Below are 15,221 nucleotides of genomic sequence, written 5' to 3'. Positions count from 1 at the left end.
ATCTTCGACGCATGTTTTCGGCGACACGATGGGCCTGTGTTGATGTTCCTCGTTTGATGACTGCACATCGAGGTTCAGCTGTACAAGGCTGGCTGTCGGGCCAGCTTGTACTCAGGTAGGCCCTGTGTCTTCAGGCATGGGTATTAGTGTTAGTAATGCTGGTTTGTTTTGTTAACACAACCATGTTGTGTGTTGGCGCTGGGGGCAGGATGGTTTGGTGAACGTTCTCTGCAGGGAACGGTTTCCAAGCTGTCTTGGGCGTGCTGCTAAAACATCTAAAGCTAGGCTACATGCTATCGCTACTGCCGCATGCTATCACTACTGCTAATTGCTATGCTGTTTTAATGTCTCCGCCGTGAGATGTTGTCACTCTCCCGCCTCTTGCCCGGTTCATCAATGAAGGTCAGTCGGTAGCTGTTGTGGGGTTTTTGAGTTCTATTTACCTTTTTCGGGTGAATGGGTTGACAACGGGGTAGGTCGTGGCTAGGTTCCTAGCCAGGTATTTTACCTTGTGTTCCGGCGGGGTTTGTTGAACGGTGTTCCCATCTGGGTTGGCGTCGGGTAGTGGGGCTATGGGTCCAGCCGACATGATAAACATGTTGCGTGTCTGTGCACAGGCAATTGTTGTCTTGGGTCCCACATTGCCTGGCGTTAGGCTGCAGTAGTATAAGGGCAGGGCCGCCTGGGAGAAATGTGAGGCCCTGTGCGTTTTTAGACGCAAGGCCCCCCATCTCCTGGGGCGGCCCTGTGTAGGGGGCTATTGTTTCGTTTTGTCACTCTGCTATGAGAAGGTCTGTCTTGCTACAGCTTTCTCTCCTCTCAAACCATTCATACTGACGGTCAATCGGTATACTGGGGGAGTAGTGCGGGGGGGGGCTTTGTTTACCTTTTTTGGTAAATGGGCTAAACTAGGGCTGGTGTTCTGTTGTGAATATTTTGAATGAAGACGGGTCTGGTCCGTCTCCCCTTAAACTTTGTGTGTATGGGTTTGCTCATTCTACAGTTTTTGTGGTTTAGCTCTTTTATTCATTTAACCTTTTCATGGTGCACACCACAGTGGTGGGTGCTGTTTGCAATCACCACTGGTGCTCCATGTTAACGTCAGTCCTTTGTTTTTGATATATTGAAACAATGCCCCGCCCGGCCGACACCTTGGGTGGGTCGGCCTGGCGAGTGGCTGGTGGGCTGTTAAGGCTTGTACCGCCACGGTATGGAATTGGCAACGATTAGAACTGTGTTCGAATTGGTGTTTTTTCTATTAAAAAAAAATGGTGTCTGGTGGAGGGGCCTTGAGGGCCAGCCGACGTCGACACACCGCGCGAGGTTGTTGACGTTATTAGCTTTGACCCAGCCGCAAGCTATAACCGCTCAGGGTTCCCCTCTCCGCAGGGGATTTTGGTCTTCTGCTGGAGCGCGGGCGGTATTGTCCTAGGCCCTACACCGCCTCACACCGCGCAGCCAGAAGAAGAGAGAGCACGGCCTCGTCAGCGGCGATGACGGGGCCCTCGACAGGCGGCCATGTTTTTCCCCCGCCAGAGGTATCCTGGGCGTTGATTCGACAGGTGTCCACAAGGCCGACAGCCTTGGCGGCCGAGGGATCGGCCATGTAGGATGGGTTCGGCTTGAACGAACAAGCCGTCACCGTCCTGCCGCGAGCAGCCCGCTCTCCGATCACTCCCTTCCCCAACACCAGCGGAAGAAGTGGGCTCTGATTGTTTCCTTTGGCTGCGGGCCGCGTGCCTTCGTTGATGCGCGGGCGGCCCCCCCCCTTTTCGCTTCTCATGGGGACAGGGGCTGACACCCAGTTGATGGCTGAGCCTGGGTCTGTCCGTGAGAATGTTGTGCTGTCAAGCGGCTCCCACACCTTGAACTGTGTTGGTTGAGCCTGGTGTTACGTCTGTCAACTTAAGTGTTGTCAGCAGGGGGGCTCGAAACCTTTTGAGGCACACAGTGCGGGCTTCCCCGGCCTCGCCTTCGCCAGGCCAGGTATCATGTTGGTGCCTCCCACTCCTGAAATATTGGCAAGTGGTCGCAGCTCACATGGTTTGGGGTGGTAGTAATATCACTGCAGGGCTACGGTGTGTAGGAACCCATGGGGGCCTTACACCTTGCATGTCCGGCTGCAGAACAACTCCTTCAGCATGTTCTGGAGGGGTGTTCAGTGGGGGGGCTTTTTTGATCGGAAGCCCCCCGTATCAGACAGGCCCTTTCTGTCGGGGTTCCCCCTTGGGTGCGATTGCCTCGTGGGTGGTGTCAGGGTCAGGTGTTCCGACACGGAACGCGCTCCTCGCACGGTTCCAGGGTTGTCTTCGCACAGCGGGGGGGACCGGGCCAACTATCTACAGTTCCTGGCGGACCTGCGCCACGTGACGGCGGGTGCGTTGGGAGTGTCGTCACATATGACTACGGCAGTACCATATGTCGAGGTAGATGGAGAGAATGGTGAGGCGGGGACTTGTGTTTACACAACCCCACCCGTTTTCAGGTTTGGTACAGACCCTGTTGTCGGGGTCTCCAGCAGGGACAGCTCTGGTCGACGAGATCCAATCTCTGTGGACGAAGCAAGCCATCGTCGTGGCGTTCTCCTCCCGGTGTTCTCTGCCCGAGAAGTCGGGAGGGAGGGGTGTAAGACCCAGGCTGGACCTGTCCCATGGGAAGGTTCAGCATTTTTTGGATCGTCTCCTACCTGTTGAACACTGTCAGGTGGGGGTCTGGTTCTCCTCCATAGACCTGTAGGATGCGTATGCGCATCCCCGATCTTCCATCCTAGGGCTTACCTACGCTTCCTTTGCAGGGTTAGCGTATGAGTACCAGAGGCTGCCGTTCGGTTTTCTCTGGCTCCCCGCATCTTCACCAAGTGCGTGGAGGCCGCACTGGGGCCTCTGCGTCATCCGGGGTTACGGAGTGTTCTGCCCTGATGACGTTCTGGTCCTTCGCGGTCAAGGTGGATCGTCAGGTCTCGTACCAGGCAGGTCTCTACCAGCCTGGGGTTGCTATAGACTGGATGTAGAGTATTCCTCTTCCCAGTCAACGGTTGGAGGGCTATGGGCATCCATCTCAGAGCGTGTTGTCAACACGCTCGGGAGGTTCCGTCCTAGGACGGTTACGGCGCTGTCTCACGTCGCGTTTTCACCGACGCCTCCCTCGCTGGTGATGCGTCGGCCCAACGCAGTAGGGGGCAGCTGGCAAACCATGCTGCCCGGTCTGCGCTACGTTCAATGTGTTGGTGTTGAAAGCGGTCCTTCTGGTCCACAAATGGTGTTGATCAGGACGGACGATACGACGTCAGTGTCGTGTATCGACAGACAGGGAGGAGTACGCTCCCCCTGTCTGCACCAGGCGGCGGGCGGCTGGCTATGGGCGTCGTCCATCTGCGCGGCCTAAGGGCTCCCCACATCCCCGGCAGGGAGAATGTGGGTGCAGGTGTACTGTCGCGGGGCGGCCCTCATCCTGACGGGTGAGGATTGCGTCTGGACATGGCCAGGCAGGTCTGGGACCGATGCCGTGCCGCCAGGGATTCTTCCCCATACATCTGTTAGGTCAGTTGTTGGGACGGGTACGTTGAGGGGCGCAGGTTCTTGATCCTGATGGTGTTACCATCTGGAATGCGCATGCTCCCTCCACTGTCGCGCTTACGCGGGCAGATGACGTATGTTCCAAGTGTGGTGTAAGGCGGGGGGCCGGGACTCAGTCTCCTGCCCCCTGGATGCTGTCCTTAGTTACCTCCAGTCTCTCCTTGATAGACTGTCGGCTTCGACGGTGAGGGTATATGCAGCAGCTATATCCTCCTATCATGAGGGGTTTGAGGGGATGTCTTGTTCAGCCACCCTCTTGTGAAGCGTTTCCTGCTTGGCGCTCGACGCGTTAAGCCGGTGCAACGCTCCTTGGCTCCGACTTGGGATCTTCAATTGGTCCTCGGTCGGTTGTCCTTGGCCCCGTTTGAGCCGCTCGAGCAGGCGCCGTTGGGACAGCTGTCCTTCAGGACCGCGTTCCTTCTGGCTGTCACTTCCGCTAAACGCGTAGGTGAGCTCTGTGCTCTCTCGGTACGTCCAGAGTGCCTATCTTTTCGGACCGTTTGCGGTGTCACTCTGCGACCTAATCCTGCTTTCGTGCCTAAGAATATCCGGAGTTCCTTCCGCTCCCGGGATATTGTGGTTCAGGCGTTTCGTCCTCCTCCTCACACTAGTGAGTTAGATGCGGGCCTTCACCTGTCATGTCCAGTCCGTGCTTGGGGATTTACCTCAGCCGTACTCAGGATTTCAGGGTTACCGACCAGCTTTTTGTCTGTTACGGTGGGGCTCGTGCTGGTAAGGCACTGTCGGAGCAGCGCCTGTCCCATTGGTTGTGCGAGGGTGTTACCCTCTGCTACATGTTGGCTGGGCAGGATCCCCCTGGGGGCGTCAGGGCGCACTCCACTCGTGGGGTGGCTGCCTCTGCCGCTCTCCTGGGTGGGGCCTCGGTGGAGGCCATCTGTGCTGCAGCTTCATGGTCCTCCCCGGGCTCCTTTGTAAGGTTTTCCTCATGGACATGACCGGGGGTTCTGTCTCCCAGGCGGTTCTGGGGTCTGTGGCCTTTCCTGCTTCCCGTCCTTTGGTCGGGTAGCAGGAGTATATGGGTATGGGCCGCAGTGTGTTGAGTCACACGTGGTTCCGCCTGTACGGTGTGTTCAAGGGGTTCTAGTTCCCTCTTGTTCGCATTCAGGTGGAGTTGACTGCGCCCCCCCTTCGTTAGGAAGGATGGGGTGACAGGGCTCCCCGCACCCCTTGATGTGGGCTTACGGGTCCTCAGGGGGTACATCTGTCGGGTCTCGCGCCCGCTCTTCCCCATTATCTCGTAAGCAGAATATACAGGTCAGCTTCACTCCAATGTTTGTGAACATTACCAACATAAACACACAGACACAAAATACAGTAAATTGACACAAAATGTATCCCCCTCACTACTTTAAAGAGTTGTTTACACACACCTGAAGCTGTCACCCAGCCTATTAACTGTAATCTGTCTGTTCTTCTTCATGTATTATACATACTGTAACTGAGGGGTTACAAAACCCTGACTGTATTAAATATTGTGATATATTAAACCACTGCTAGTTATGTACTTTAATTACTGGCCAGACAGTACATCAAATATAGATGGTGAACACTCACAAGAACACGGCATGGACACAGAAATACTATTGGAGGGTATTATTATTATTAGGCAACGTTAGGTTACAGAATGAGAATTCTTGTATGGCGAAGAATATACGTAAAGTCAGTCAAGAGCATAAGTCACTAAGAATAGTAGGAATCCTACGATGGGTCTAAGCTGACGCCACCTGTTGTATAGTAGCAATTATATAGGGCAACACCGGTACCAACTGGAGACAATGGGTTCCCTCCGGGGTGTAAGGCCTGGAGGGTAGAGGAATGTTCGGGTACTCCGTCTGAGTCAACGAGGAATAAAGAGGCTCCAGGTACAGGAGTCGGTGCTTGTACTCCCTTGATCCGCAGACAAAAGCAATAGTTGTAATCCAAGATGCTCGACAGCATTGACGACAGCCAGCCAGCCCCTTCCACGAGGCAGGCCCGAGTGGTAATCCTCACGAGGTTAAATCCCAAATGATAGTGGAAATCAACGGTGCTCTTCTCCGGTAGTCACGGTCCCAAAGCAATATAATCCAACCAGGAATGGTTCTGCAATCGCCGGCGCCGATTCTCCTGTGCACTATACTTCACATTAACACTTTGGGTGCCGGGACCCGTCTTTAGACGTCTTTGCTGGCCATGCTAAAGTTGCCGGGGGACGCTGTACGTCGTCTTTATATCAATATTTCAAAAATCTGCGATCGGATTCATAATGTCCCTCCGCTGGCCTGAGATTCACCAGCAGGACCCACTGAGCTCTCTGGCGGTTCAGGAGCGCCATCTGGTGGCCGATCGCGCAACCGCTTAACAGGAAGCGCAGTAGAGGTTGTGCTAGATGTCCGTATTGCTTCCGGCCACTCGGGATAGGTTCCGGCACTCTAGCTCGTCACACTACATAGCGATCGATTGCCAATAACTCGATAAACAACATGATTTGGACGTATATACCATTATACAAGCTGGAGATGGACCGGGTAATAATATATCCCATAATGATAAAATTTCTACTCGACGATGATCGCCCAACGGCGCGCGGAGACTGGGGTGAGTTTCAGCGTGTAACGTTACCGTCTTCGATAATAACTGATATTATCAACATTTGACCCACATTAGATGATTGGTATAACGCTGCCCACGGAATTATAAACGCCCCCTCGCCCATCCGGTCAACATCAGATGACGTGTAGTAACTTCTAGAAGTACGTCTAGTTGGAATTTTTTATATCGCGCTGATTGCCATCAAACTGTATTTCATCATCAATATAATGCATTTGGGGCTATATATCACGTTCTGGAGAAAGCTGCAGAAAGAGATGAAAACATACTTATACATTAGACCATACTTTACTATGAATATGTGAATGAAAAAGTTTAACGTTGCTACACAATGAACAATACATATAGGACTTTGAATGGGCCCTAATAATGGCAATGTAGCAATAGAATTTAAAAAGTTATAGCCCTGCAAAGAAGGGGACTTTCTCCATAGACAAATAGCGCTGGCAATCTATGGTATATCATTAATTTAACCTTAGGCAACCAAAGTGTTAAACTAGGTCGAACTTGACGTTACTTCACTAAACTCTGACACTTTTACTATTCTATTCGCACATGTTCTAAACGCACGGTTGCTCACTTCACTGCACGTTGACTCGTGGTGAAGGTGGGTAAGGTACTGAATGAACGAAGTGCTGCTGTTTACACCTGCGCCGTATTTATACTTAAGTGAATATCTAGTCCCAACCTCAGTCCTTGTCTCGTATTACTACGCTGACTCTGGGCATGTTCTGACATGCCTGCAGTTGTCTTTGAACTTGCCGTTGGGGGCTTGCGCGTTGGCGCCTGGGGGCGCTGTCCAATAGGAGAGCGAATATTACTCTGGTCTGTACGCAGGTAAAGGGATATTCCGTGTATATATATAAATAATATACAAAGTATATCAAACGATACATATATATATTCAGTTTAATCTGGCCCTTCACAACAGCCGCCTCCTAATTAGTCCGCACCTAATTAGTTAAAAGGGAGACAGATTAATAGTCTAGTCAACTGCTCAATGTCTGTTGTGAGGAGTAGGTCAATCTACAAAGTCAGTGGGTCATGGTCGTCATCAGGGGAGTCAGGGAGCCTCGGCAACTCTATCAGCCTCGCCACGGGTCGGGTGTAGGTCCGCCCCTGGACAATAACTTCTGCCGCTCTGACCTTTCCGTCGGCACCAGTGATCACTTTGCTTACGCGGCCGGCCGGCCACGCAGCTCGGGGTAGTGACTGGTCTATGATCATAACGACTGTGTCCACTTTTAAGTTGTCCCTGTCCTTGACCCGCTTCTGACGGGCTGGAAGGGATGGTAGGGAGCTTAGGAGGAAGCGGGCCTGAAACTGGTTGATCTGTGCTTGGCTGTGTCTCCACATCCTCCGTCTGTTCCTCTTGTTTGGTCTGTACCCCGTCTGAGGAGGGGCCGGTTCCGGCCGCCCCATCAAGAAGTCGTTTGGGGTGCTGGGTTCGAGGTCAGCTACGTCGCTTGGAGCGCAGCTGAGGGGGGTGGAGTTCGGAACTCCCTCTTCTTGGGCCCACGGTTCTCTCACAGGCCTCTCGTCTAATGTCAATAGCCTCTCAACGGGCTGTACGAGAGAGTGGCCGGTGTCGCTCACCTTTGTGTGCAGGCAGCGTGTAGACGTGGGTTGACTGTCAAGTCCGTAGAGGGGGCCCTGGAGCGTCCACCCCAGTCGGGTCTGAACCGCGACTGGGCATCCTTTGGGTCCGATGTGGGCCGCCTCAATTGGGAGAATGAGGTCCGCGTGGTCGGAGCCTATGAGCAGGGTCGGTGTGGCGCCGTCGATGAGCGGTATAGGTAGTTGACGTAGGTGCACGTACTTCGCCATCAGCTGTGGGATGGGGTAGTTGTAGCTTGTCAGGCCTATGTCGTGGCTGGTGAAGGCGTTAGTGATGCTATACTGCTTCTCGGGCTGCTCGACCGCTGCTATCGTGAAGGAGACATTTTCACCCTTTATGGTCTTCCGGTCTCTTCTAATGGTACGGATTGTCATTGTTTCTTTGGCACCCCGCAGGCCCAACTGGGCTGCGGCGGAAGCGAGGAGGAGAGTCTTTTCAGACCCATCGTCTAGGATGGCGTAAGTGTCCAGGACCTTGTCCTCGTAACTCAGGAGCACTCTGACCACTTTGATGAGCACTCGGGGGGTCCCGCTATGCTTGTCTATGTGGAGCACTCCTGTTGGTGGGTTGCCTTGTCGGGCTAGTCCTTTCTTGTGGGCCTCGCGCAGTGTATCGCAGCGAGCGTGGTCCTGTGTGTTCATCCTACTCCACTGATCCATTTTGGCGGGGGTCAGTTTCTGGTAGGCTTCACACCGTGACATGGAGTGTCCGCTGCGGCAGTAAGTACACCAGGGGGGGGGCCTATGGATCTTCTGTAGTGGTGCCGACTCGCGGTAGTCCGAGTAGCACCGTGACTCCCAGTGTCTGCTGTAGCAGTCAGGACACCAGGGGGGGGGTCCAGGACTGGTTTGTGGTGACACCGCCTCGGCCTGATACATCACCGTGACAGGGCCCACTTTGGTTTCCTGGCGGATGCTTGTTGCTGTCGTGCAGGACCTCCAAGTGGGCGCCGTCGCACTTGCTGCATTTCTTCTTTAAACGGCACTCAGCTGCCATATGGCTGCGCGCGCAGCGGAAGCAGCGGCAGTTGGCTTTGATCCACTGACTCACCTCGTCAGCGGTCAGCTCCTTGAAAGTGTCACATTGAGACAGCCAATGTTCCTTTTCACAGTACTGACAGACAGTGATGTACCTGAACGCGTTCAATGAACGATCGTTCATGAACGCGTTCATATTTTGGGCGAACTTGAACTGAACGTACTGTATATCCGCTAAATGAACGTAATTGAGAACGCGTTCATTCTCAGCCCTGTGTAACGGAGTTCAAAAGTGCGTTCATTCTCAGCAATCTATTATAACGGCGTTCAAAGATGTGCCATATTTCATAATGCATTTCAGCCGAAAACTCAGTTAAAACACTGTAAACAGGCTTAAATATTATGCGTAAAACCACCCGATCTGGCAACCAGCCTGTCACCCCCTGCTACGTCATCAGACTCCTCCTCACAACAAGCAGTGGAACAGGAATCTGCGCGCAGATTAGAAGCTGAGAGCTGCAGCAGCAGCAGCACTCGCTCAGTCGGAGTCAGACTCTACCTCTAGACGTCACGTCGGCGTATGCATTTAAAAGAGTTTACAATTCAAACTATTTGATAAACTTCTACTTTCAGTCCGGAAATGCATTCTGATAAACTGGATTAAGGATAAGCCTCCATTTTTACAAATGTGGTATAGAGGGATCTTCGGTGTGCTCATACCCCATGAAAGACACTGTGCAATGCATAGAGTCAACAACGCTTCCTTTCAGGATGTGTGGGCCCCACTATTAGACTATTTTCCTGCTGAAATGTATCGGATCCTTCTAAAGGCCCAGTGCCCCATTGTATGGACAGACCTAGGATAGGAAAAAATAAATATATGTGTGTCTACATGTGAATGCGCTCGAGGCAAGTGCAATACTGTACAGTGCCTGTCTTGGTCTGCTTTCCTTTTTGCTTGTTTTTCTTTTTGTTTTGTTTTTGCTTGCTTATGGTGTGGATGATGGCATAGAGATGAACTGGAGGACCCCCCCCTTGTCCCAATGTGTGTTTTTGTAATGTAAGTAACTGTACGTGAAAAATCTATAATAAAAAAAAAATTAAAAAAGAACTAAAAAGAACTAAATTAGTTCATTTTTGAAACCATGAACTTTAGTTCAAAATTTTGAATTATGAACTATGAACTGAACTAGTTCATTTAAAAAAATTTGAACTGTGAACTGAACTAGTTCATGTAGAAAGTGAACTTTCCCAACACTGCTGACAGACAGCCTTCCACTTCTCCTTGACGTGGGTGTTGTGGCTCGTCTGCCGTGGCTCAACCTCGGCTTGGTGCATAACTGTCACGGACCGGCGGTTGTCATTGAACCTCCGCGGTCCATCTCTAGGGCTAGAGTCACTCCACACGAATGTGTCCAGTCGTAGACTGCTGACCTCCCTGGCGAGGAAATCAGCTAGGTCTAGGAGGGATGCTTCTGGGCCGTTGGGGTCGCGGTGGTTTCTCTGCCGCCGAAAACGCTCTTGACGGGCTGGAGGGAGCTTCTCCAGTATCCGCTCCACGTTAGAATTTGCATACAGTTCATGTCTCCCCTTCTCCTTTTGGGACCCCAGCATCCCCACGAGGGATTGTACCTTGATAGAGAGGTCATCCAGTGCTCTATTGTCTTTGGCTGGGGGGAGGCGGTCGATATCCCGTATTTCTTGGATCACGTAATCCCATATGCGTCCATAACGCTGGTCGAGGGCCACTAGAGCCGCGGAGTATGGGGTGCTTGAGTTGGAATATGCCAGCGCTATGTTATGCGCTCTGGGCACCTTGAGATGCTTGAGGAGGATGGCATATTTGTACGACTCGTCGGGGACGTCGGACATCATAGTCTCCAAACACATGCGTAATTCCGTGTACTGTGCTCTGTCCTCGCGCGTAAAGTCGGGGAACGTCGGTGTGCCAAGGTACGATGCCATGGATGGCTGGCACATTGGTGAGCGTATGGGGAAGAGGCCTCCTGGGCGAGTCTCCCTGTACGTGTGGTCGTGGGTTAGTACTTGGTGGGTACCAGAGGCCGGGTCCCCAGGTGCTGTTCCTCTGTGCTGACTGTACGTCAAACTCACCCGTGAGTTGGGTCGGGGGTTTGTAGTGCAGTGACTCGGGGCTGAAGTCGGGGCTGTACTGGGCCTCTTGGTCCAGAGTACGTTGCTGCTGGTGGGCTTGACATTCCTCCTCTTCCTCTTCCTCTTCTAGGTCCTGGAGTCTTCTAGTCAGTCTCTCGGCGACGTAGGCCGGTTCTTCCCGTTGGCTGGGTCTCGTATGGACCGGTCGGGGAGGGGAAGGTGCCCTAGACCCTTGTCGTGATGATCTCCGGGAGCTCCGTGCGGAGAGAGGGGGTGTCGCCCGGGCAATCAATTGTTCTATCATCTGCGCCTGCAGCCGGTCGCGCTCTGCTTCGCGCTGGGCATTGGCGGCGTCGCGCTGTGCATTGGCGCGGTCTCGTTCGATGTTCTCTTCCGTCTGAAGGCGCCTCTCCTCCAGTCTTATGCGGTCGTCCTCACTCCTTTGTTGCGCCTGGAAGCGCTCTCGTTCGGTTGCAGAGTGTTCGCGCTCACTAAGGGCTTGCGCTTGGAGTTGCGCGTGAAGGCGCTCTCGTTCCGCTGCAGAGTGTTCACGCTCGCTTAATTGTTGCGCCTGGAGGCGCTCTCGTTCCATGGCAGAGTGTTCGCGCTCACTAAGGGCTTGCGCTTGGAGTTGCGCGTGGAGGCGCTCTCTTTCCGTGGCGGAGTGTTCGCGCTCACTAAGCGTCTTTGCTTGAAGCCGGTCGCGTTCACCCTGAAGTCGGTCTCTTTCGGTGGAGGCTGTCAGTGTGGCGATCAAGGCTTGCGCCAGTATCTGGTCTGCCACGCTGGGGGATGACACTGACGGAGGTGATCGGGTGCTGACAGGGCTTGTTGGAGATCTGTTCTCCTGGCGCGCTCCGAGGTCTATCTCCTGGGCGCGGTTCTCTTCTCTTGGTTGTGTGTCGGGTTCTATCCCTGGAGCGCTTTCTTTATCCTGGAGCGCTCCGGGGTCTATCCCGGTGACGTTGTCTGGAGGTATAGTCATGTCATGTCCCACCTGGTCCCCCCCGTGAGCTGAGTCAGTTTCGTTTGAACCCACTGGGGTCTCTACTGGCAGTGTCGCCAAGTCGATAGGATTGGACATGCTTTGACTATCCGCTTTATCCGTATTTAACGTCTGTTTAGATAAGCTAGGGGGTAGAACGAAAGCAAATTCCTCTAGATATGGAGGTGGCTGACGTTTGAGCTGCGGGCGTTCTAGCTTGGGAGAGCCGCTTGGGGAGTGTACACCGCTGGCCATGGTTAATATTAATAGTATATTAAATATTACACTGATACCCTCCGGCTCGAAGGACCAATTGTAACTGAGGGGTTACAAAACCCTGACTGTATTAAAGATTGTGATATATTAAACCACTGCTAGTTATGTACTTTAATTACTGGCCAAACAGTACATCAAATATAGATGGTGAACACTCACAAGAACACGGCATGGACACAGAAATACTATTGGAGGGTAATTTATTATTATTAGGCAACGTTAGCTTACAGAATGAGAATTAGGGTCGCGCTTGTATGGCGAAGAATATACGTAAAGTCAGTCAAGAGCATAAGTCACTAAGAATAGTAGGAATCCTACGATGGGTCTAAGCTGACGCCACCTGTTGTATAGTAGCAATTATATAGGGCAACACCGGTACCAACTGGAGACAATGGGTAGAGGAATGTTCGGGTACTCCGTCTGAGTCAACGAGGAATAAAGAGGCTCCAGGTACAGGAGTCGGTGCTTGTACTCCCTTGATCCGCAGACAAAAGCAATATCCAAGATGCTCGACAGCATTGACGACAGCCAGCCAGCCCCTTCCACGAGGCAGGCCCGAGTGGTAATCCTCACGAGGTTAAATCCCAAATGATAGTGGAAATCAACGGTGCTCTTCTCCGGTAGTCACGGTCCCAAAGCAATATAATCCAACCAGGAATGGTTCTGCAATCGCCGGCGCCGATTCTCCTGTGCACTATACTTCACATTAAACTAGGTCGAACTTGACGTTACTTCACTAAACTCTGACACTTTTACTATTCTATTCGCACATGTTCTAAACGCACGGTTGCTCACTTCACTGCACGTTGACTCGTGGTGAAGGTGGGTAAGGTACTGAATGAACGAAGTGCTGCTGTTTACACCTGCGCCGTATTTATACTTAAGTGAATATCTAGTCCCAACCTCAGTCCTTGTCTCGTATTACTACGCTGACTCTGGGCATGTTCTGACATGCCTGCAGTTGTCTTTGAACTTGCCGTTGGGGGCTTGCGCGTTGGCGCCTGGGGGCGCTGTCCAATAGGAGAGCGAATATTACTCTGGTCTGTACGCAGGTAAAGGGATATTCCGTGTATATATATAAATAATATACAAAGTATATCAAACGATACATATATATATTCAGTTTAATCTGGCCCTTCACAACACATACCTTGTCATTTCATTTGGTTGTTTGTTTGATATGTGTTTTAATTATTCCCCTACCTCTGTGATGTATTTACCATTTGACTCTTTTCTCTTCCCCTGTTACCCCCTGAGACTGAGAGGATCTTATGTTCCTCTCGGCAGGCTGTCATTGTAAATAAGAATTCTTTCTTAACCCTTTCACTACCACACTACCAAATGGTTAACCCTTTCACTGCGACAATACAGAAGGTTAACCCTTTCACTACCACACAACCAAAGGGTTAACCATTTCACTGCGACAATACAGATGGTTAACCCTTTCACTACCACCAAAGGGTTAACCATTTCACTGCGACAATACAGAAGGTTAACCCTTTCACTGCCACACGACAAACGGTTAGCCCTTTCACTACCACACTACAGGAGGTTAACCCTTTCACTACCACACTACAGACGGTTAACCCTCTGTAGTGTGGTAGTGAAAGGGTTAACCTTCTGTAGTGTAGTAGTGAAAGGTTAACCGTCTGTAGTGTGGTAGTGAAAGGGTTAACCTTCTGTAGTGTGGTAGTGAAAGGGTTAACCGTCTGTAGTGTGGTAGTGAAAGGTTAACCTTCTGTAGTGTGGTAGTGAAAGGGTTAACCGTCTGTAGTGTGGTAGTGAAAGGTTAACCTTCTGTAGTGCGGTAGTGAAAGGTTAACCTTCTGTAGTGTGGTAGTGAAAGGTTAACCTTCTGTAGTGTGGTAGTGAAAGGTTAACCTTCTGTAGTGTGTTAGTGAAAGAGTTAACCTTCTGTAGTGTGGTAGTGAAAGGTTAACCTTCTGTAGTGTGGTAGTGAAAGGTTAACCTTCTGTAGTGTGGTAGTGAAAGAGTTAACCTTCTGTAGTGTGGTAGTGAAAGGTTAACCTTCTGTAGTGTGGTAGTGAAAGGTTAATCTTCTGTAGTGTGGTAGTGAAAGAGTTAACCTTCTGTAGTGTGGTAGTGAAAGGTTAACCTTCTGTAGTGTGGTAGTGAAAGGTTAACCTTCTGTAGTGTGGTAGTGAAAGGTTAACCTTCTGTAGTGTGGTAGTGAAAGGGTTAACCTTCTGTAGTGTGGTAGTGAAAGGTTAACCTTCTGTAGTGTGGTAGTGAAAGGGTTAATTGACCTGCCTGGTTAAATAAAGGTAAAAACTCTACCATCTAGTGTTTGTTCTTGTATCAAGAGCGTCAGTCAATCAGCTAGAGAATGAATCTCCATTCCTTCTGTTTATTATCAGCGGCTACTGTTCACTGATCTGATATCCTTTAACCCTTTCACTGCCACACGACAGAAAGTTAACCCTTTACATCCGCGGAGCTAATGATGCTAAATGATGGAGCATCGCCGTCGGTTGTGTGACAGCAAAGGGCTAACCTTCTGTATTGTCACAGTGAAAGGGTTAACCGGCTGTCGTGTGTGGCAGTGAAAGGGTTCATATTTCACGTCACTCCGGCGCCGGTCCGAAGACTCACCGACCCGCCTCTGCTCTGTTGTCCAGGTGGAGAGATCGGACCGGACCCCGTGTCCGACTCGGTCACCCTCATCGTGTCCGACGGCGAGGCGGGAGGGACGGACGGCTGTTGCCACGGAGACGCCCCGCCCCCGCCGGTCCCTCTCCACGGAACGCTTCCTGTTTACGACCTCAACGTCACCGTACTTCCTGTGAACAACAAGGTCCCCACCATCACCACTGGTAAAGCGTCCTCTCTCCTCTTGTGATGTCATCTGTCGGGGATATCTTCTATTGTTATTAGTTCCAGGAAACTCAGCCCTATAGGACGGGAGAGTGTAACGTCCTTTTGGTATTTAATGTTAAATGCTTAGTAAGGGGGTTAACTTCAGAAATGAGAGATTTCAGTAAGAAAGCTCTTAGCAGCAGGAGACACAGAATTTGGCTGTGGATTAGCTCACGTTATCCTCGCGTCGC

At 51.5% G+C, this 15,221-nt stretch overlaps 1 protein-coding gene across 1 annotated transcript in view; it reads left to right on the top strand.

The window, feature by feature from the left end:
• The window catches only part of LOC311248767 (FRAS1-related extracellular matrix protein 1-like), a gene marked incomplete at both ends in the record, with an annotated part of 95,888 nt that extends 80,901 nt beyond the window's left edge, over positions 1–14,987 (top strand). The window contains one exon of the mRNA XM_084339595.1: positions 14,793–14,987. Within this exon, the coding sequence (XP_084195721.1) occupies positions 14,793–14,987 (195 nt within the window). The remainder of the gene's footprint in view (positions 1–14,792) is intronic.
• Positions 14,988–15,221: the final 234 nt, after the last annotated feature.

The sequence above is a fragment of the Notolepis coatsorum genome, assembly GCF_963971535.1.
Source record: "Notolepis coatsorum genome assembly, contig: SCAFFOLD_728, whole genome shotgun sequence".
NCBI lineage: Eukaryota > Metazoa > Chordata > Actinopteri > Aulopiformes > Paralepididae > Notolepis > Notolepis coatsorum.
The sequence above is the reverse complement of the archived record's forward strand: the minus strand, read 5'-3'. Positions and strand labels throughout refer to the sequence as shown.